Here is an 18,450-nt window from a genome sequence, read left to right on the forward strand (position 1 = left end):
GGAGCAAAAATAAAAAGGACATTGTCTGCCAAGAGGTGCTGGGCTGAAGGAGTAAAGTAAAGATTTTCTCTTACAATATGATCTTATTAATTGTCTTGAACTATGTAACACAATATTACTTTCTGGGTATTTATTAGTACTTATTAATTTATCTCATTTGGGTCAGTTCTCCATTGTATTTTAAAATACAATGGACACTATTTTCATGGAAATGTTAAACTCATACTTGTTGCATATTATTGGTTCTTTTGCTCCAAAAATTAATTTTCTGTGCTATCCAGAAAAATATCAACTTTATCAAAGCATAATCATTGATTAAATATTCGTTTTCATTCTGTGCAATTTCTATGGATTCTTCTAGTCTCTAATGATAAGTATGGACGTTATAGGTTTGTATCCATGTAACGACATTTTTTTTTCGTTTTTTATTGACTGATGATCACCTTTTTGAAGAGATGGTCAAATAAAATGTGTACCAAAATTAACCATTAATTTTGACACATAAAATTGTATAAAAGTAAGTGATTATTTGGGGGGCATCCTGTACAGACAGAATCACGTAGACGCAGATAAACTACAATCTGGTGCTAGAGAGAAAAAATGTGGCGATTTTTAGTCCAAAAAGAAAGTTAGGATTTAACATATTCAAAGAAAAGAACAAAAAGAAAGTTAGGATTTAACATATTCAAAGAAAAGAACAAAAAAAAGTTAGGATTTAACATATTCAAAGAAAAGAACAAAAAAAAGTTAGGATTTAACATATTCAAAGAAAAGAACAAAAAAAAGTTAGGATTTAACATATTCAAAGAAAAGAACAAAAAAAAGTTAGGATTTAACATATTCAAAGAAAAGAACAAAAAAAAGTTAGGATTTAACATATTCAAAGAAAAGAACAAAAAAAAGTTAGGATTTAACATATTCAAAGAAAAGAACAAAAAGAAAGTTAGGATCTAACATATTCAAAGAAAAGAACAAAAAAAGTTGAATTTGAGCGACAGCTTTTGAAGAAAAAGAATACCAACCGTGTATATTAATCAAACAGTTTTACTGAAGTAACAAAACAATAATATAAAAACGGTGAAATGTGAATATATCGAAAAAGAGTTTGCAAAAATGGGTAACGTTTGCGAATACCAGGTGCTTTATCTTCTTTCTGTTTATCTCGGCTTTGTTTCCAATCGTCCTGGATTTCTTACCACTGGAATCAGGAAGTAGTATGGTTAAGGATTGTGTAACCTTTGCTTCACAATTACACACATGGGTACTCTTACATTGTCTCTCGAAAGAGAACGGGGGCCATTGTAGAAGTGTTTTGTTAACAGGTGCGTATGCTTTCTTTTATATTCCTTTGTATTGCAACCCTACCTCCCTATATTGCTTTGTTTTAGTGCAAAAATAAAAAAAACACCTACATAGATATTACATAGCTGTAATGGCTTACCGATTTGAAAATCTTGAATGGTTTCGACAGGTCCAGCACCAGATATAGATGGCTGGCTTTTCCAACTATCAAAACGGGTCAGATTCTTTGAGGCCGAGTAGAACACCTGAAAATAAACAAAGATTAGTTTGAGCTCGCATTCAAATCTGTTCAGATGCGTGAGATTGGAATACACTTCTGACGATCGGATGTACTGTGAAACTGCAGTAAAATGTTAGAGAGGGTTGAAGAGTCATGGGTCGTTTATATTTTAATTCATGATGTCATCGCTTTGTTACTTCAGTATTTATGAGGTAATAAATGAATTCTTTCCAATGTTTAAACCTGTTTTAGCGGATGCGACGTTATAAAGGATTTGCCCGATATCCTCTAACTCTGATTAGGTGGATGACTTCATGGTTTGATAACGTAATCCATTTCTGACACGATGAGCACAGAAATTATATATATATATATATATATATATATATATATATATATATATATATATATATATATATATATATATATATAAAGGCAAGATAATAAACTAGATCCACAAAATTTGAATATTATATAGATAGTGTTAGGTGAAAAAATTCAGATGATCGGTCATCTCCGTCTCAATACAGACCAATCAGTCTCCTGTGTGTCATGAGTAAGTTGCTGGAATCTGTGTTAAATAGGGAAGTAGTCAATCACCTCAGCAAAGATAACCTTCTTAGTGACATGCAATATGGCTTCCGTTCTGCTAGATCTACAGCAGATGTGCTAACAGTTAGGGTAATTGCTCTTGACATATCAAAGGCCTTTGATTGGGTATGATACATCTACAAAATCTCCAGCTACGGTGTTACTGGAAATGTCTTTTCAATTATTAAATCATTTCTCTCTTATAGGTTCATAAGTTGATGGGAAGAAATCAGAAGCTCACAGTATTAATGCTGGAGTTCCTCAGGGGTCCATCCTGGGCCCAACTCTTCCTGATTTACATCAATAATCTTCCAAATCACATCTTCAGATCATTCGTAGACATTTATGCTGACAACACTACTATCTATGGCAACACTCCAAAGACCATAAACGAACAAGTTCTCTCTGATTCTCTCTCCTCTGATCTTGATCACGTGGTGCAATAAGGAAAGAAGTGGCTGATTAATTTTAATGCATCTAAAACCAATCTTCTATCTTTCCATCATCAACGCTCTGATCCCCGTCTGGCATCAATTGAAATGAATGGCTCTCGTCTTGAGGAGGCTCCATGTTGTGACAAGCTTCTAGTTTTTTTTTATAATCTCTGTCTTTACTCCTGATCTAAGATGGAATACATACATCAAATCTGTTGCCAAGGCTGCTAGATAAATGATGGGATCGTTCTACCCCTCCAGTAGATATCTCACTGCTGATGCGATTCTCTACCTGTATAAGAGCAAAGTACATCCAAAGATGGAATACTGTTGCCACATCTAAGCAGGAGCTGCTAGAAGCAGCTTATCCTTCCTTAACAGAGTTCAAAATAGACTTTGCCACCTAGTGAGGGATGCCTTTTTCTCTTCCCTGCAACCTCTTTCTCACAGAAGAGACGTTGTAAGCCTGTCTCTGCTTTATCATTATTTTCATGGTAAATGCTCTTCTGAGCTCCAATCCAATTAAATTAAATTAATCTGTCCTGACTTTCACGATAAACACTCGTCTACTGAAACCACTATCAATAATTTTCCCCACTCTTTATCTGTGCCTAAACCTAAACGTAGATTCCATGAACAAAGCTTCTTTCTTAGAACTGAACGCCTGTGGAATTCTATTCCGTTTTCCTGCTTTCCAACTGACTAAAATATGATCGTCTTCAAGTTCAACATAAACAAGTTCTTGATGAGTTTTCCCCTTAAATAATCCAATTTACTAAATTTCCACTACTAACGATTACTATGACATTTTCCCATTGACTTCTATACACTCATTAACCCTTATCCTTGAGTGGCTTTGATAAGTGGTGACTCCTTTGTAAAAAAAAAAAAATCCACAAATAAGTATTTTTTCCGGATATTAAGTAATGTAATTCTTTATGTTATAAATGGTGGGCATTGTTGTATGCACAAACATGCAAATATTTTTGCTTATGACCCGGAAAAATACTTATTTGTGGAAAATTTAAATGCAATATTCAATTTCAGGACAGCCAAAAAATATTAGAAACAAGTTTTATAAGGTAGATGTTGTGTTGGTCTACCAAGCCACACAGACCCTCCCAAAAAGATGGTTATAAAATGGGTGCTAATTTTACGTTAAGTTAATACAGAAAAGTTATCCCCCACTTTTTTAAACAATAATGTGCGATCTTAAGGGCAAATCTCACACTGCTCACTCCACAATTCAGATCATTAACTTTCCAACGAGCCTTCATTTGTTAATTTCTGATCAATTGTCGGTGAGATTGTGAACTTATAAAATTGACAGAAAAGGTGGTATATCTATCTATCTATCTATCTATCTATTTATATATATATATATATATATATATATATATATATATATATATATATATATATATATGGGGATATATCTATACTCGTAGCCAAATTGAATGTTGAAATGTTCTATGAGACGAAACTACATGAGAATTTGCAGGCTTTTTGAAGATTATAATATTACTCTATGGTTAAAATTTTATTACAATTGGTAAAAAGAACCTATATTTTCAAACCAATAAGATATTTTTAAATTTGCCTTCATTTGTATATATAGTGTCCTGGTAAGTCAGTTTTTTTTCCTGTTTTGGGATGAATTACTATCTATCTATCTATCTATCTATCTATCTACGTGTGTAGGTGCGCGTACCCATGAATCAGTAACTTACAGAGATAGGTTGTACGTCCTTTTGTGAAGGGGAAACGATTTCTTCTTTGTATTTGATATCACTGCTGAGTTTCGGAAGGTCCTCAAGCTTCAAGATCACACCTAAAACGTACAAAGAAAAAGTATGGTTTCAATTATTCATTCGAAACAAACACGAAACACTAAATAATGTAAATTTAACATGTTTTTAATTTCAACCTTTATATGATAGATTTAAGAGTTTCATGAGAGGCAACTAATTATGGAGAAAGAAAATTCAGTCAATGGGGAGACGATCTCACTGAAAGAAACAATTAAGTACACTGCCCACTAGCATGACCATACTCAAAATAAGAGTGGCAGTCATGATTATATATATATATATATATATATATATATATATATATATATATATATATATATGTGTATCCAGGTGTGAGGTGTTCAAAAGTCGAGACTAATGAAGACAACGAGGTTGTTAGATAGTGCTCGATAAAAAGAGCAAAATATTTTTATTATTATTATTTGGGGTAAACAGTTACATATGGTCGCTACAAAAAGCCATCTGTTTCAGTCAAAGAGACTTCCTCAGGCGACCAAGGACCTCTTGACGCAAAAAAGAAAAATCATTTTAGTTTTGGCAAGAGGTCCTAGGTCGACTGAGGAAGTCTCTTTGACTGAAACAGATGGCTATTTGTAGCGACCATATGTAACTGTTTACCCTCAAATAATATATATATATATATATATATATATATATATATATATATATATATATATATATATACGAGCAAACAGTTAATAAAACATGTTAAAAAACACATTGAAATGAGTTAAAAACATATTTAATCTGAAAAGGAAACACTAGATAAGTGGATAGTCCTTAATCCGCGGAGTTTCGAAGAAATACTTTCCTTCTCATCAGAGGGTAGGAATTAGCAAAATGCGGGATCGGATATATATATATATATATATATATATATATATATATATATATATATATATATATATATATATATAAGATGAAACGATAAAATTGTCGCCCTAGAAAAGACAACATAATTCCATGTCTGTTTGATGAAAACCGGTTTCTTTTTTTCTTGCAGACCATCTAGTAGTTGTCAAGTTGCGTACAAATTCCAAGAGCGATAGGAGCTTTCTATCATGTTTGAAAGTGACACAATGTTCAACGAGCGATGTCGAAGAGTGCACCGCTGTACAACTCATGCTTCCTACTGATCCGTGTTATGACAACAGGACCATTGCCAGCACCCTCAAAATGCAAATCCAGACGGTTCAACGCTTGAGGACATAGCTCAACAAATTTTCCGGCCACGGTTATGGTCTTTGGTGTGGTTTCAAATGAAGGCCATTTTGTTACAAATCTGGATGCTTTTAAATGCTTCAGTTCGAATTACATTTAAATTACTTAAAATAATGAAGCGTCTCGTGTGAAAAAAAATGTTTTTAACGTGTTAAGAACGTGGCTAAAATAGATGCACAATGGTTTAAAAGTGTGATTTACAAAATGGTTTGAAAGTTAGTTTTTTCTTATTTAATTAATTTATAAATTTACATCACAACATATATATACATATACATATGTAACTATATGTGCACATATACATACATATATAAATATGTACATATACTGAATGGTTTCGTACCCAGGCATTTTAAAATATTATTACTGTTTTCAAAATTTACATTGTTAATTTTTGGCTGTTTAACTCTTATAAACAGTGCTTCCAGTATTTTTAGTCTGTTTACGTTTGGATCCATATGAATGATTTTCGAGTTTCAACTAGGATTTTTCTAAATTCGGAATGTGGGTAGCCATGTTGTTTTAGATGTTAGCAAATCGAGCTTGTGTCTGAAAGGTGTAGGGTTAATCGTCTGGACAATGTGTTAGCCGTGTGTTCAATGTAGCTATTAGTGTTTCTATTGTTGGAGATGCATTCTCCCAAGGGGCATTTGAATTGGTAAACCACATTAGTTTCATCGACTGATTTTGTTGTCCGGGAAATGTTATTTTTCATTATAAGGTTAGCAGTTGTTAATTTCTTATAGTAGATTATAAATCTGATGTTATTATTTTTGACTGGGGATATATATCGATGTATTATATTCCTAAGTACCTTTCCATCTGATTTAAAGTTGTGGTGTAGCTGGTTGCGATAGAATAAATTAATGGGGTGGGGGTTGTTAACTTAGTTCTAGTTTTCTAACTGTTAGTTTAGTTTGGTTATCGACTAAAAAATTTGGGAATCGGTTATTAATTAGAACATGTTTTATATTTTTTAATTCGCTGTAGAATATTTTTATTTGAGATCAATTTGGTTCGATTAATTAGATTCTTTATAATTGCGGTTTTGTATTGGTATGCACATTCACTTTTGAAGTTTAAAATACAGCAATTGGTTGCAACAGTCTTTTTATACGAAGAAGTGATAAATTCATCTTTGCTGGAGTCTTTGAGAACGTTAAGAAATGGAATACTATTGTTTGTATTTAATTTATAAATGAAAGCAAGGAGTTTGTTTGAAAATGATCTTTAATTTCTCTCTTTCGTTATTTTTGCCAACAAGAATAAAAATATTGTCGACGTACCTTACGTAAATAGATCTATTTTAATAGTATTAAATATTTTTTCTCCAGCTTGAACGTGTAAAAGTTGTTAAAAATGGGTCCCAATACTGAGCCCATGGATACTACATCAATTTGTGTGTAGATGTTGCCTTCGGTTGTACGTATTTGTAATTTTTTTTTTTTTTAGGATTATAGGGTTCATTTTCAGGGGAGGGAGAGATGGATTATTGTATATGTTGTCCATAATGATAACAATAGTTTCGTGAATTGGGACGTTGGTGAAGAGGCTTTCTATGTCTAGTGAGGCGGTGATTTTGTTATTAACCTTTGTTGTTTGGAGAATTTGTATAAGTTCTTTGGTATATACATATATATAAAACGATTTTTATGGGTACAAAATTTTATGAAAGATTTTAATAGCACTAGGGGAAATGCCATTATTATATATATATATATATATATATATATATATATATATATATATATATATATATATATATATATATATATAATATATATATATATATATATATATATGGAAATAATTTTTTTTCATTTATGTTTCACCTTTTATTTATACCAATTCTTTAATTCTGAAGCTCAATGTAATTACAGAGCATATAACAAATAAATGGTAAAAGTCTATATTCAAAATGTCAAGATGTTAACCATCTAACAGTTTATTCCTTTAACTCTTGACAGCACTTATTTTGTAGCGCAAAATCATTCATTTAATTAATATATCAATTAATGAATTTATTCCGCTCTTAACTCATCCAAAGAAAAATCAATTCATTAAATTAATATCTTTACTATCATATAAAAGGAATTTTGTGTGTCTGTGAGTTCCTTCCCTACGAACTCGAAAACGGCTGGGTCGATTTTTATGAAAGTTTACACAAAGGTACATTATGTGCCTGGCGGCATAATCACGTTTGGGACACCAGTTCCTGTCAGATCACCGAAGTTAAGCAACGATGAGCCTGGCCAGTACCCGATGGGTGATTATTTGGGAATACCAAGCGCTGTATGTACTTTTTACTTATCTCGGCACTGTTTCCAGTCGTCCTGGACTTCTCCTTGCTGCTGGACTTAAGCAGTGCCGATTTGGGAATGGTGTGGCTAGAGATTGCGCAACCTCTGCTGCATAATTACATGTGCAGCTGCTCCCTACAGAGGGTTTCCTTTGTCTTTCAAGATTGAACGGAGGCTCAATACACACAGCCTAATATTATAAGTGAGTTTGAGAAGTTTTATAACCACACAAGCCGAAAGGCCCAACATATAAAATAAACAGTATATTCTTTGATATGACAGGGCTGCGTTTGAAATAGATGTTTCTGTTTAAAGCATAATTTCATCATGATAGTTGACTTTTTCATTTTAAATTTAAATTCAAGTCATTGTCACTGCAAACCAGTAATGCCAGGCATATAAAGTCATTAGTAGCATCTTTGATATGACTGCGCGTTTGAAAGAATGTTTCAGTTGAGAGCACAATTGAAGCATAATACTTGATGTTTTAATTTTAAATTTTAATTCAAGTCATAATATTATATAAAAATATTTTTATAAAATTAACAGTAGGTTCTCTACAGTGCAATGTAGATTACAATTATTATGAACTTAGCCACTGTGAGAGGCATGTGAAGCTTCTTCCAGATGCCAACTAGAACCGACACTCAATCGATTTGATTGAAACAATGGGCTATTTCATCGATTTTGATGACAATAAAAATATGGGAGTGGGAAACATTCGATGAGCATCATTCAATCCTGGGCAACTTCGGGTCACCCTGCTAATTTGAAGACAAATTTGAGAAACAAAAACATTTGCATAAAAACGTATCATTTTGGCGGTAGTTGTTTGCATTTACATAAGAAATTGAAAAATCACTTTACCTACGTCCAGTCTCGCATAAAGCGCTTTATAGAGTGAATCTCCCTGAAATCAAATGAAAAATGTACATATAATTCAAAAATCAAATGAAAAATGTACATATAATTCAAAAACGTGAAACAATGTGAACATGAAACATAGAAACACTTTAGTATAATCACAACCAAATATAACATATAAAGTTGTCTTGTCGGCTGACTGTAGTATAATCGCAACCAAATATAGCAAACTACTGTTCAATAATTCAGCATTTTAAGTCGTTAATTAACTGTTTACTTTCTTTTAAGTTGTATTTATAAACATAATATCTAACATATCAAGTTGTCTTGTTGGTATTTCGAAGTCAAACTCAAAAGCTGTACGTATGATTCATTCCTATTTGATTCAGACGGCTATTTCCCGTTTTTTTCCTTCAAGTATATTATGTATATGGTGTCTGTGTTTGTCTTGCTATATATATATATATATATATATATATATATATATATATATATATATATATATATATATATATATATATATATACTAGCAAAAGTACCGTGGTTGACTGGGTTCAAAAACAGCCTACAGAAAATGGATTCTGATTTATGAAAGTATGGTAGGTTATGAAAAGGAAGGGTTGTAAAGAGATAGCTTCGAATTTAGGGGTACCAAAATCAAAGCAAAATATGATGAAAGTAAAAATAAAATAGATAAACCCATAATTTATTATGCCATACCTGTTCACACTGAAACACTTATCACAATATTCTGTGGATCTATATTAAAAAACCTTGTTAAACTTTGTGACATATTTCCATTCTATGGAGGTCAGGCGCGAACGAACACCCTATAATTTTATTATACCATATTTCTTCAAACTGAAACATAATTATCAAAGTATACTTACGCAGATAGATATGAAAAGTCTTTATTAAAGTTTGTGCCTATTTCCATTCTATGAAGGCCAGGCGCGAATGCAGATCCCACAATTTTATTATACCATCTCTATTTAAGTTAAAACATACTTATCAAAGTATTATTATGTACATCTATATCAAAAACACTTGTAAACGTTTTTTTTTTAATTTTTTATTTCCATACTTTGGAGGCGAGGCAGGTACGCAGACCCCACAATTTTAATGAACCACCGTTCTGCCAGATCAAACATACCCATTCCTGTGTCTCGATACATCTTTTATCATTATATGTAATCAGTTTTTTAAAATAGTCAACCATATAGGAGCCTATTCGTTACCACACACACACACACACACACACACACAAGGACATTCAACTTTATATTATATATATATAAGGCGACATTCCACGTAATGTTGTACCGGCAACCTACTACAAGATACCTTTTTGAATCTGCATGTCAAGCACATGATTGCTACAGCGGATGTTAACATCTGAAATGTGTGCAACACAAAGTTGTGCATTGTGGATCAACGAAAACACTTCATAGCTGGGGCTGGCTCAATCCTAATGAACAAAGATGTATATTCGTATCCAAGTTCTGTCAATGAGGACGATATATATATATATATATATATATTCGGATGGAGAGATAAACAGCAGAGAGATTTCTCCTCTGAGGACTCTCTAGTAGCGTTCGTGTGTTTGTGTGTGTGTACAACACTCCTACAGCTTAAACCACTGGATCGATTATGACCAAACCTGGCATGACGATGCCCTCCCCACCTAGGGATGGTGCACACCATTTTTCAAGGTAATAGTCAAAGGTCAAAGGTTAAGCTCATAACCTATGTACATATACTCCTATAGCACACACCACTAAACTGATCATGACCAAACCTGGCCTGATGATGATCTCTGACCTAGGCATGGTGCATACTATTTTCCAAGGTCAAGGTCAAATGTTAAAATCGGGACTTTGCTAGTATATATATATATATATATATATATATATATATCCTGAATAAGTCAATTTAAATGGCTAACGTATATTCGTTTGTATATTCTAAAACTGGTTAACATTAATCAGAACTGATTTTTCCAGGATATTCATCGTAAAGTACAAACATCAGCTGACTTAAGTGTAAATACTCAGGAGCGGTGTGGTTTGAGATTGCGCAACTCTTGCCACAAAAATTCCATGTGTAGGCACCCATACAGTGGGTATCCATAATTTGTCAAGACTGAAGGAAACTACCTTGTGTGTATGTATGTATGTGTGTGTGTGTGTGTGTATGCATGTGTGTGTGTGTGTGTGTGTGTGTGTGTGCGTGCGTGTGTGTGTTTGCATGAGAATGGCAGTGTATGTGTGTGTGTGTGTTTGCATGAGAATGGCAGTGTATATGTGTGTTTGTGTGTGTGTGTGTGTGTGTGTGTGTTTGCATGAGAATGGCAGTGTATGTGTGTGCCAAATGCATCATTGATTTCTACTTACAGTCTGATTTGGGATATCCAACAAAAATTTCCCCATTCCTATGGCATTACGAAGATTATTCCAAGCCGAACTAAGACCTGTTTCTACAATCGGTGGGCCATCAACAGTTCCTTAATAAAAAGAAAGAAAACTGAAAATTGACTTTTATCAAAACAGATTTCGACAATAATTCTTCAGCAAAAAACATTTAGTCACCTCGAATAATCCATATCACAGTCTTATCAAATTCGACAAGAATACAGCGGAAATTGTTGCTAGAATGTACTTATTCTTTTTTCTATATAAGAAAAGTGAAAATCAGTTCAATAATAACGTGTGTAAATTTATTTTTATAAGTAAAGAACGCTAGGCTTAATCTGAATAATAACTGATAATAATAATGAAATGAAAGAATAATTACTTATGCAAATTTATTTTTATAAGCAAAGAACGCTCGGCTTAATCTGAATAATAACTGATAATAATAATGAAATGAAAGAATAATTACTTATGCAAATTTATTTTTATAAGCAAAGAACGCTAGGCTTAATCTGAATAATAACTGATAATAATAATGAAATGAAAGAATAATTACTTATGCAAATTTATTTTTATAAGCAAAGAACGCTAGGCTTAATCTGAATAATAACTGATAATAATAATGAAATGAAAGAATAATTACTTATGCAAATTTATTTTTATAAGCAAAGAACGCTAGGCTTAATCTGAATAATAACTGATAATAATAATGAAATGAAAGAATAATTACTTATGCAAATTTATTTTTATAAGCAAAGAACGCTAGGCTTAATCTGAATAATAACTGATAATAATAATGAAATGAAAGAATAATTACTTATGCAAATTTATTTTTATAAGCAAAGAACGCTAGGCTTAATCTGAATAATAACTGATAATAATAATGAAATGAAAGAATAATTACTTATGCAAATTTATTTTTATAAGCAAAGAACGCTAGGCTTAATCTGAATAATAACTGATAATAATAATGAAATGAAAGAATAATTACTTATGCAAATTTATTTTTATAAGCAAAGAACGCTAGGCTTAATCTGAATAATAACTGATAATAATAATGAAATGAAAGAATAATTACTTATGCAAATTTATTTTTATAAGTAAAGAACGCTAGGCTTAATCTGAATAATAACTGATAATAATAATGAAATGAAAGAATAATTACTTATGCAAATTTATTTTTATAAGCAAAGAACGCTAGGCTTAATCTGAATAATAACTGATAATAATAATGAAATGAAAGAATAATTACTTATGCAAATTTATTTTTATAAGCAAAGAACGCTAGGCTTAATCTGAATAATAACTGATAATAATAATGAAATGAAAGAATAATTACTTATGCAAATTTATTTTTATAAGCAAAGAACGCTAGGCTTAATCTGAATAATAACTGATAATAATAATGAAATGAAAGAATAATTACTTATGCAAATTTATTTTTATAAGTAAAGAACGCTAGGCTTAATCTGAATAATAACTGATAATAATAATGAAATGAAAGAATAATTACTTATGCAAATTTATTTTTATAAGCAAAGAACGCTAGGCTTAATCTGAATAATAACTGATAATAATAATGAAATGAAAGAATAATTACTTATGCAAATTTATTTTTATAAGCAAAGAACGCTAGGCTTAATCTGAATAATAACTGATAATAATAATGAAATGAAAGAATAATTACTTATGCAAATTTATTTTTATAAGCAAAGAACGCTAGGCTTAATCTGAATAATAACTGATAATAATAATGAAATGAAAGAATAATTACTTATGCAAATTTATTTTTATAAGTAAAGAACGCTAGGCTTAATCTGAATAATAACTGATAATAATAATGAAATGAAAGAATAATTACTTATGCAAATTTATTTTTATAAGCAAAGAACGCTAGGCTTAATCTGAATAATAACTGATAATAATAATGAAATGAAAGAATAATTACTTATGCAAATTTATTTTTATAAGCAAAGAACGCTAGGCTTAATCTGAATAATAACTGATAATAATAATGAAATGAAAGAATAATTACTTATGCAAATTTATTTTTATAAGTAAAGAACGCTAGGCTTAATCTGAATAATAACTGATAATAATAAGAGAATAAGAGGATAATTAAGTATCCAAATTTATTTTTATGAACAAATGATACTAGGCTTATCTGAAAAATAACTCATAATAATAAAAAAATGAAAGAATAATCAGGGATGCAAATTTATTTTTATGGGCAAAAGATGCTAGGCTTAATCTGAATAATAACTGATAATAAAATTTTTTTTTTAAAAAGTGAATTTCTTTTACTTTTAATTCATAAAAAATATTCCCTTGTCCTGAATATTTTTTATGACTAAAATAGGAATTAATCTTCAGACTCACGAGTGGCTTATTCACAGATTCGTGATAATGAAACAAAGTCCATTTTTTTTAGGGCGGGGGTGTAAACTTCTTTTTTTTATTTCCGCTGCTTTTGTTTTTCTAGTTGTTTTTTTTTTTTGTAAGCTCGATTAGTTTGTTTCGTTTTCAACATTAACATTTGTCTCACATATGCAAACAGAAAAATAAAATCAATTGTTATCGATAAAAATCAATTGTTATCGATAAAAATCAATTGTTATTGATAAAAATCAATTATCGATAAAAATCAATTGTTATTGATAAAAATCAATTGTTATCGATAAAAATCAATTGTTATTGATAAAAATCAATTATCGATAAAAATCAATTGTTATTGATAAAAATCAATTGTTATCGATAAAAATCAATTGTTATTGATAAAAATCAATTATCGATAAAAATCAATTGTTATTGATAAAAATCAATTATCGATAAAAATCAATTGTTATTGATAAAAATCAATTGTTATTGATAAAAATCAATTATCGATAAAAATCAATTGTTATTGATAAAAATCAATTATCGATAAAAATCAATTGTTATTGATAAAAATCAATTGTTATTGATAAAAATCAATTGTTATCGATAAAAATCAATTGTTATCGATAAAAATCAATTGTTATTGATAAAAATCAATTATCGATAAAAATCAATTGTTATTGATAAAAATCAATTGTTATTGATAAAAATCAATTGTTATTGATAAAAATCAATTGTTATTGATAAAAATCAATTATCGATAAAAATCAATTGTTATTGATAAAAATCAATTGTTATTGATAAAAATCAATTGTTATTGATAAAAATCAATTACCGATAAAAATCAATTGTTATTGATAAAAATCAATTGTTATTGATAAAAATCAATTGTTATTGATAAAAATCAATTGTTATTGATAAAAATCAATTATCGATAAAAATCAATTGTTATTGATAAAAATCAATTGTTATTGATAAAAATCAATTGTTATTGATAAAAATCAATTGTTATTGATAAAAATCAATTATCGATAAAAATCAATTGTTATTGATAAAAATCAATTATCGATAAAAATCAATTGTTATTGATAAAAATCAATTGTTATTGATAAAAATCAATTGTTATTGATAAAAATCAATTGTTATTGATAAAAATCAATTATCGATAAAAATCAATTGTTATTGATAAAAATCAATTGTTATTGATAAAAATCAATTGTTATTGATAAAAATCAATTACCGATAAAAATCAATTGTTATTGATAAAAATCAATTGTTATTGATAAAAATCAATTGTTATTGATAAAAATCAATTGTTATTGATAAAAATCAATTATCGATAAAAATCAATTGTTATTGATAAAAATCAATTGTTATTGATAAAAATCAATTGTTATTGATAAAAATCAATTGTTATTGATAAAAATCAATTGTTATTGATAAAAATCAATTATCGATAAAAATCAATTGTTATTGATAAAAATCAATTGTTATTGATAAAAATCAATTGTTATTGATAAAAATCAATTATCGATAAAAATCAATTGTTATTGATAAAAATCAATTGTTATTGATAAAAATCAATTGTTATTGATAAAAATCAATTGTTATCGATAAAAATCAATTGTTATTGATAAAAATAATTCACTTACTACTAGTGTTATGATGATTTATCAGAATCAGAAATCGGAAAAATCAAAATTTGGGGGGTATCATAATCGGTATTGGAATCGGAATCCAACGCCAAAAACGATTCCTTTAATTATCATTTTTTATTTGATTTTATTTAAAACAAAATCTTCCACTGCTGGTAGTAGTAATAAAATAAATATTTATAGATTTTAAAATACCAGTAAAACTAAAATCTATAAATCATTCCCCACAATTATATTTTTTTACGTTTGAGAGATTATGTGTACATTTAACATATGTTTTTATGGTAATTGGGGAAAAATAGCAACTCTATGGATAATCAGACCTGAAATTGGTAAATGTATCGGAACAGGGAAAAATACTGGAATCGTCCTCTTATTACCTACTATGTCACTGGCAATGCCGGGTAGCCCTGCTATATAATTATTTGATTACAACATTAAAATCACAAAAATTGGTTAATGTGGCCTTGTTGTCCCACTGAAGACTTAGCTGCAAAGAGTTGTTTTTTAAGGGTATTCAAATTTCACTATTTTATTCTTAAAAAATTTCAAGATTCACTATTTTTTTCTTAAAAAAAATCACGATTCACTATCTTTTTTTTTAAATTCAAGATTCACTATTTTTTTTTCTTAAAAATATTCAAGATTCACTATTTTTTCTTAAAATAAAAATACTTTTCAAGTTTCCGCACTTTTTTCGTCCATTTTTTTTTTTTTTTTTTATAGAAAAAAAAAAACTTTGTTCAAGTTTTCCTGTGTTTTATGTAACATAAAAAAATGGCGGACAATTTAAAGTACGAGTCAAAACATGAGAAATTGAAGACCTTCTTTTACACATTTCATACAAATTTATTTTTGTGTGTGTGATATTCGTTTTTACTGTGGTATTCGTTCATAGCAGACCTAAAAAAACCCTAAAAAGCAACTCTTTGCAGGTAAGCCTTTAGTGGGACAACCAGGCCACGCTGACCCCAAAATTACTTAAAGCTGGTGTCAATTATGAAAATTCAGAAAATAATTTGATTGAATCTTGATAAATTATCAATGAATGACAAATCGACGTTCATTCTTACAAACTTACTTGAATAATGACTACATATGACCATTCCTCCATCGGTCGACTGCTTGGCGACATGCGTTTTGCTTAGAATACAGTCATTGCCGCAAAGATAGAATCCGTTGCATACAAAGTTGGTGTTCTTTACGCACTTGTCGGCACAATCAGGCATTTTATTGACACCTTTTAATGTTGCATCCCCGACAACTGTCTGCGGTTTGATGGAAATATGCGAAAACTGGGCTGGAAAAAAAAAATTTTTTTTTCATCATAAGTCACGCATGTACGTTTTAAGAGTTAAACTCATTTACAGACACACGCGCGAACGCACACATAGTTATATAGGACAAGAGGGTGAAAGTAGCAACCCTAGTTAAAGTATGTGTCTCTAATGATGCTGGCTTTAGCAGAGTGAGAAGTGATAGTGAGAAGTTAAGGAATTTTCAAGGCCTTACGTACAATATTATTCCTCATTAGTCATACATATACGTTTTAAGAATTAAACTCATTTACACACACGCACGCACGCACGTACGTACACACGCACACATAGTAATATGGGACAAGAAGGTGGAAATAAAACCTTACTTGAAATAAGTGTTCCTAATGATACGATAATGAGGTACGATGTTCCTAATGATACGATAATGAGGTACGATGTTCCTAATGATACGATAATGAGGTACGATATTAAAAAAATTGAAATCTTAGGAAAATCTTCATCATTCTAGTAATTATAGGAGCAATTGAACTTTTGAAAGAGAATTTCGAAAACTACTTGACAAATAGACCCCGTGAACCAAGTGCAATAGAAAAATACAAACAATTGCACTTAAAGGAATGGTAAGAATTTTAAAAAGATCTTTCGGTTGAAGTGACCATTCCCATGAAAAACAAAATGATAAGAAAATTGAAACAAAAAGGAGAAACACACACACACACACACACACACACACACACACATACACACGCGCGTGCGCGCACACACACATGCACATATGCATATACACAATAAATTAAGTTGAAGATTTATTAGTTCCTGAAGATGAAGAAAGAAACGTGTCATCAAAATCTTGTCATTTTTTATTTTACAAGACAATCCTGCATATTATCTGAGCATCAGGATCCACAAAATTGTACTTATGGTTTCAACGTCCCAAATTCTTGCATGAAAAAGTGAACGAATCTCTTAGTAAAATAGATCGATCGACACGACGGGTGATATTAGGTTGACAAGAAAGTTCTTGCGGATTTTTTAACTTTGATTTCAAATGATGTATTTTCAAATAGGTTTTCGTTATGATATCTTTACTTTATATATCATTTTAAAAAACGTTTTCCGCTGTATCTGATCGTTTAAATTAAAATGGTTTTAAAACAGCCATGTCTTCTTTTTAAAACATTGAATAAAACATGAAAAAAAAGCAAATTCGCAAAATTTTCTTATTTCAATTCAAGCTAGGCTGAAAAGCTGCTGAAACAGCTCGCAATATCAACAAAGAATTTGACCCAGGAACTATTACTGAATGCAGAGCACAATGGTGGTTTAAGAAATTTTGTGGCGGCGACGAGAGTCTTGAAGATGATGAGTGTAGTGGTCGGCTATCGGATGTTGACAACGATCAATTAAGAGCCTTAGTCGAAGCCAATCCATGCACAACTGTTCGAAAACTTGCTTCTGAATTAGACGTAATGTATACAACGATTTCCAACAACTTGAGAGAGATTGGAAAGAAAAAAAAAAATTGATTAATAGGTGCCTCACAAATTAAACAATAACCAAAGAAACATCGTTATGAATTGTCATCTTCTCTTCTTTTACGCAACAAGAATGACCTCTTTCTCAATTGATTTGTGACTTGTGATGAAAAGTTAGTTCTTTACGACAACTGGCGGCACTCAGCTCAGTGGTTAGATGCTGACGAAGCTCCATGACACTTTCTAAACCAGAGTTGCACCAAAAGAAGGTCATGATGACTGCTTGGTGGTCTGCAACTGGTCTCATCCATTAGTTTTTTGAATGCAGGTGAAACCATTATGGTGGAAAAGTGCTGTCAACAAATGGATGAAATGCATCAGAAACTTCAACACACAGCATTAATCAACAGGAAAGGCCCAATTCCTCTCCATGACAATGCTCGACCGCACGTTGCTAAACCAACCTTGCAGAAGTTGAACAAATTGGTCTCAGAAACTCCGCCGCAT

At 30.5% G+C, this 18,450-nt stretch overlaps 1 protein-coding gene across 1 annotated transcript in view; it reads right to left on the reverse strand.

Annotated features, from left to right (window-relative positions):
- LOC145280120 (uncharacterized) overlaps positions 1-18,450 on the reverse strand; it is a 148,651-nt gene that overhangs the window by 56,585 nt on the left and 73,616 nt on the right. Inside the window, exons 14-18 of the mRNA XM_080131877.1 lie at positions 16,270-16,488; positions 11,140-11,249; positions 8,747-8,789; positions 4,278-4,378; positions 1,442-1,547 (exon numbers count right to left, since the gene is read on the reverse strand). Of these exons, the coding sequence (XP_079988003.1) occupies positions 1,442-1,547; positions 4,278-4,378; positions 8,747-8,789; positions 11,140-11,249; positions 16,270-16,488 (579 nt within the window). The remainder of the gene's footprint in view (positions 1-1,441; positions 1,548-4,277; positions 4,379-8,746; positions 8,790-11,139; positions 11,250-16,269; positions 16,489-18,450) is intronic.

The sequence above is a fragment of the Euprymna scolopes genome, chromosome 7, assembly GCF_053919585.1.
Source record: "Euprymna scolopes isolate OS-2025 chromosome 7, ASM5391958v1, whole genome shotgun sequence".
Taxonomy (NCBI): Eukaryota; Metazoa; Mollusca; class Cephalopoda; order Sepiida; family Sepiolidae; genus Euprymna; species Euprymna scolopes.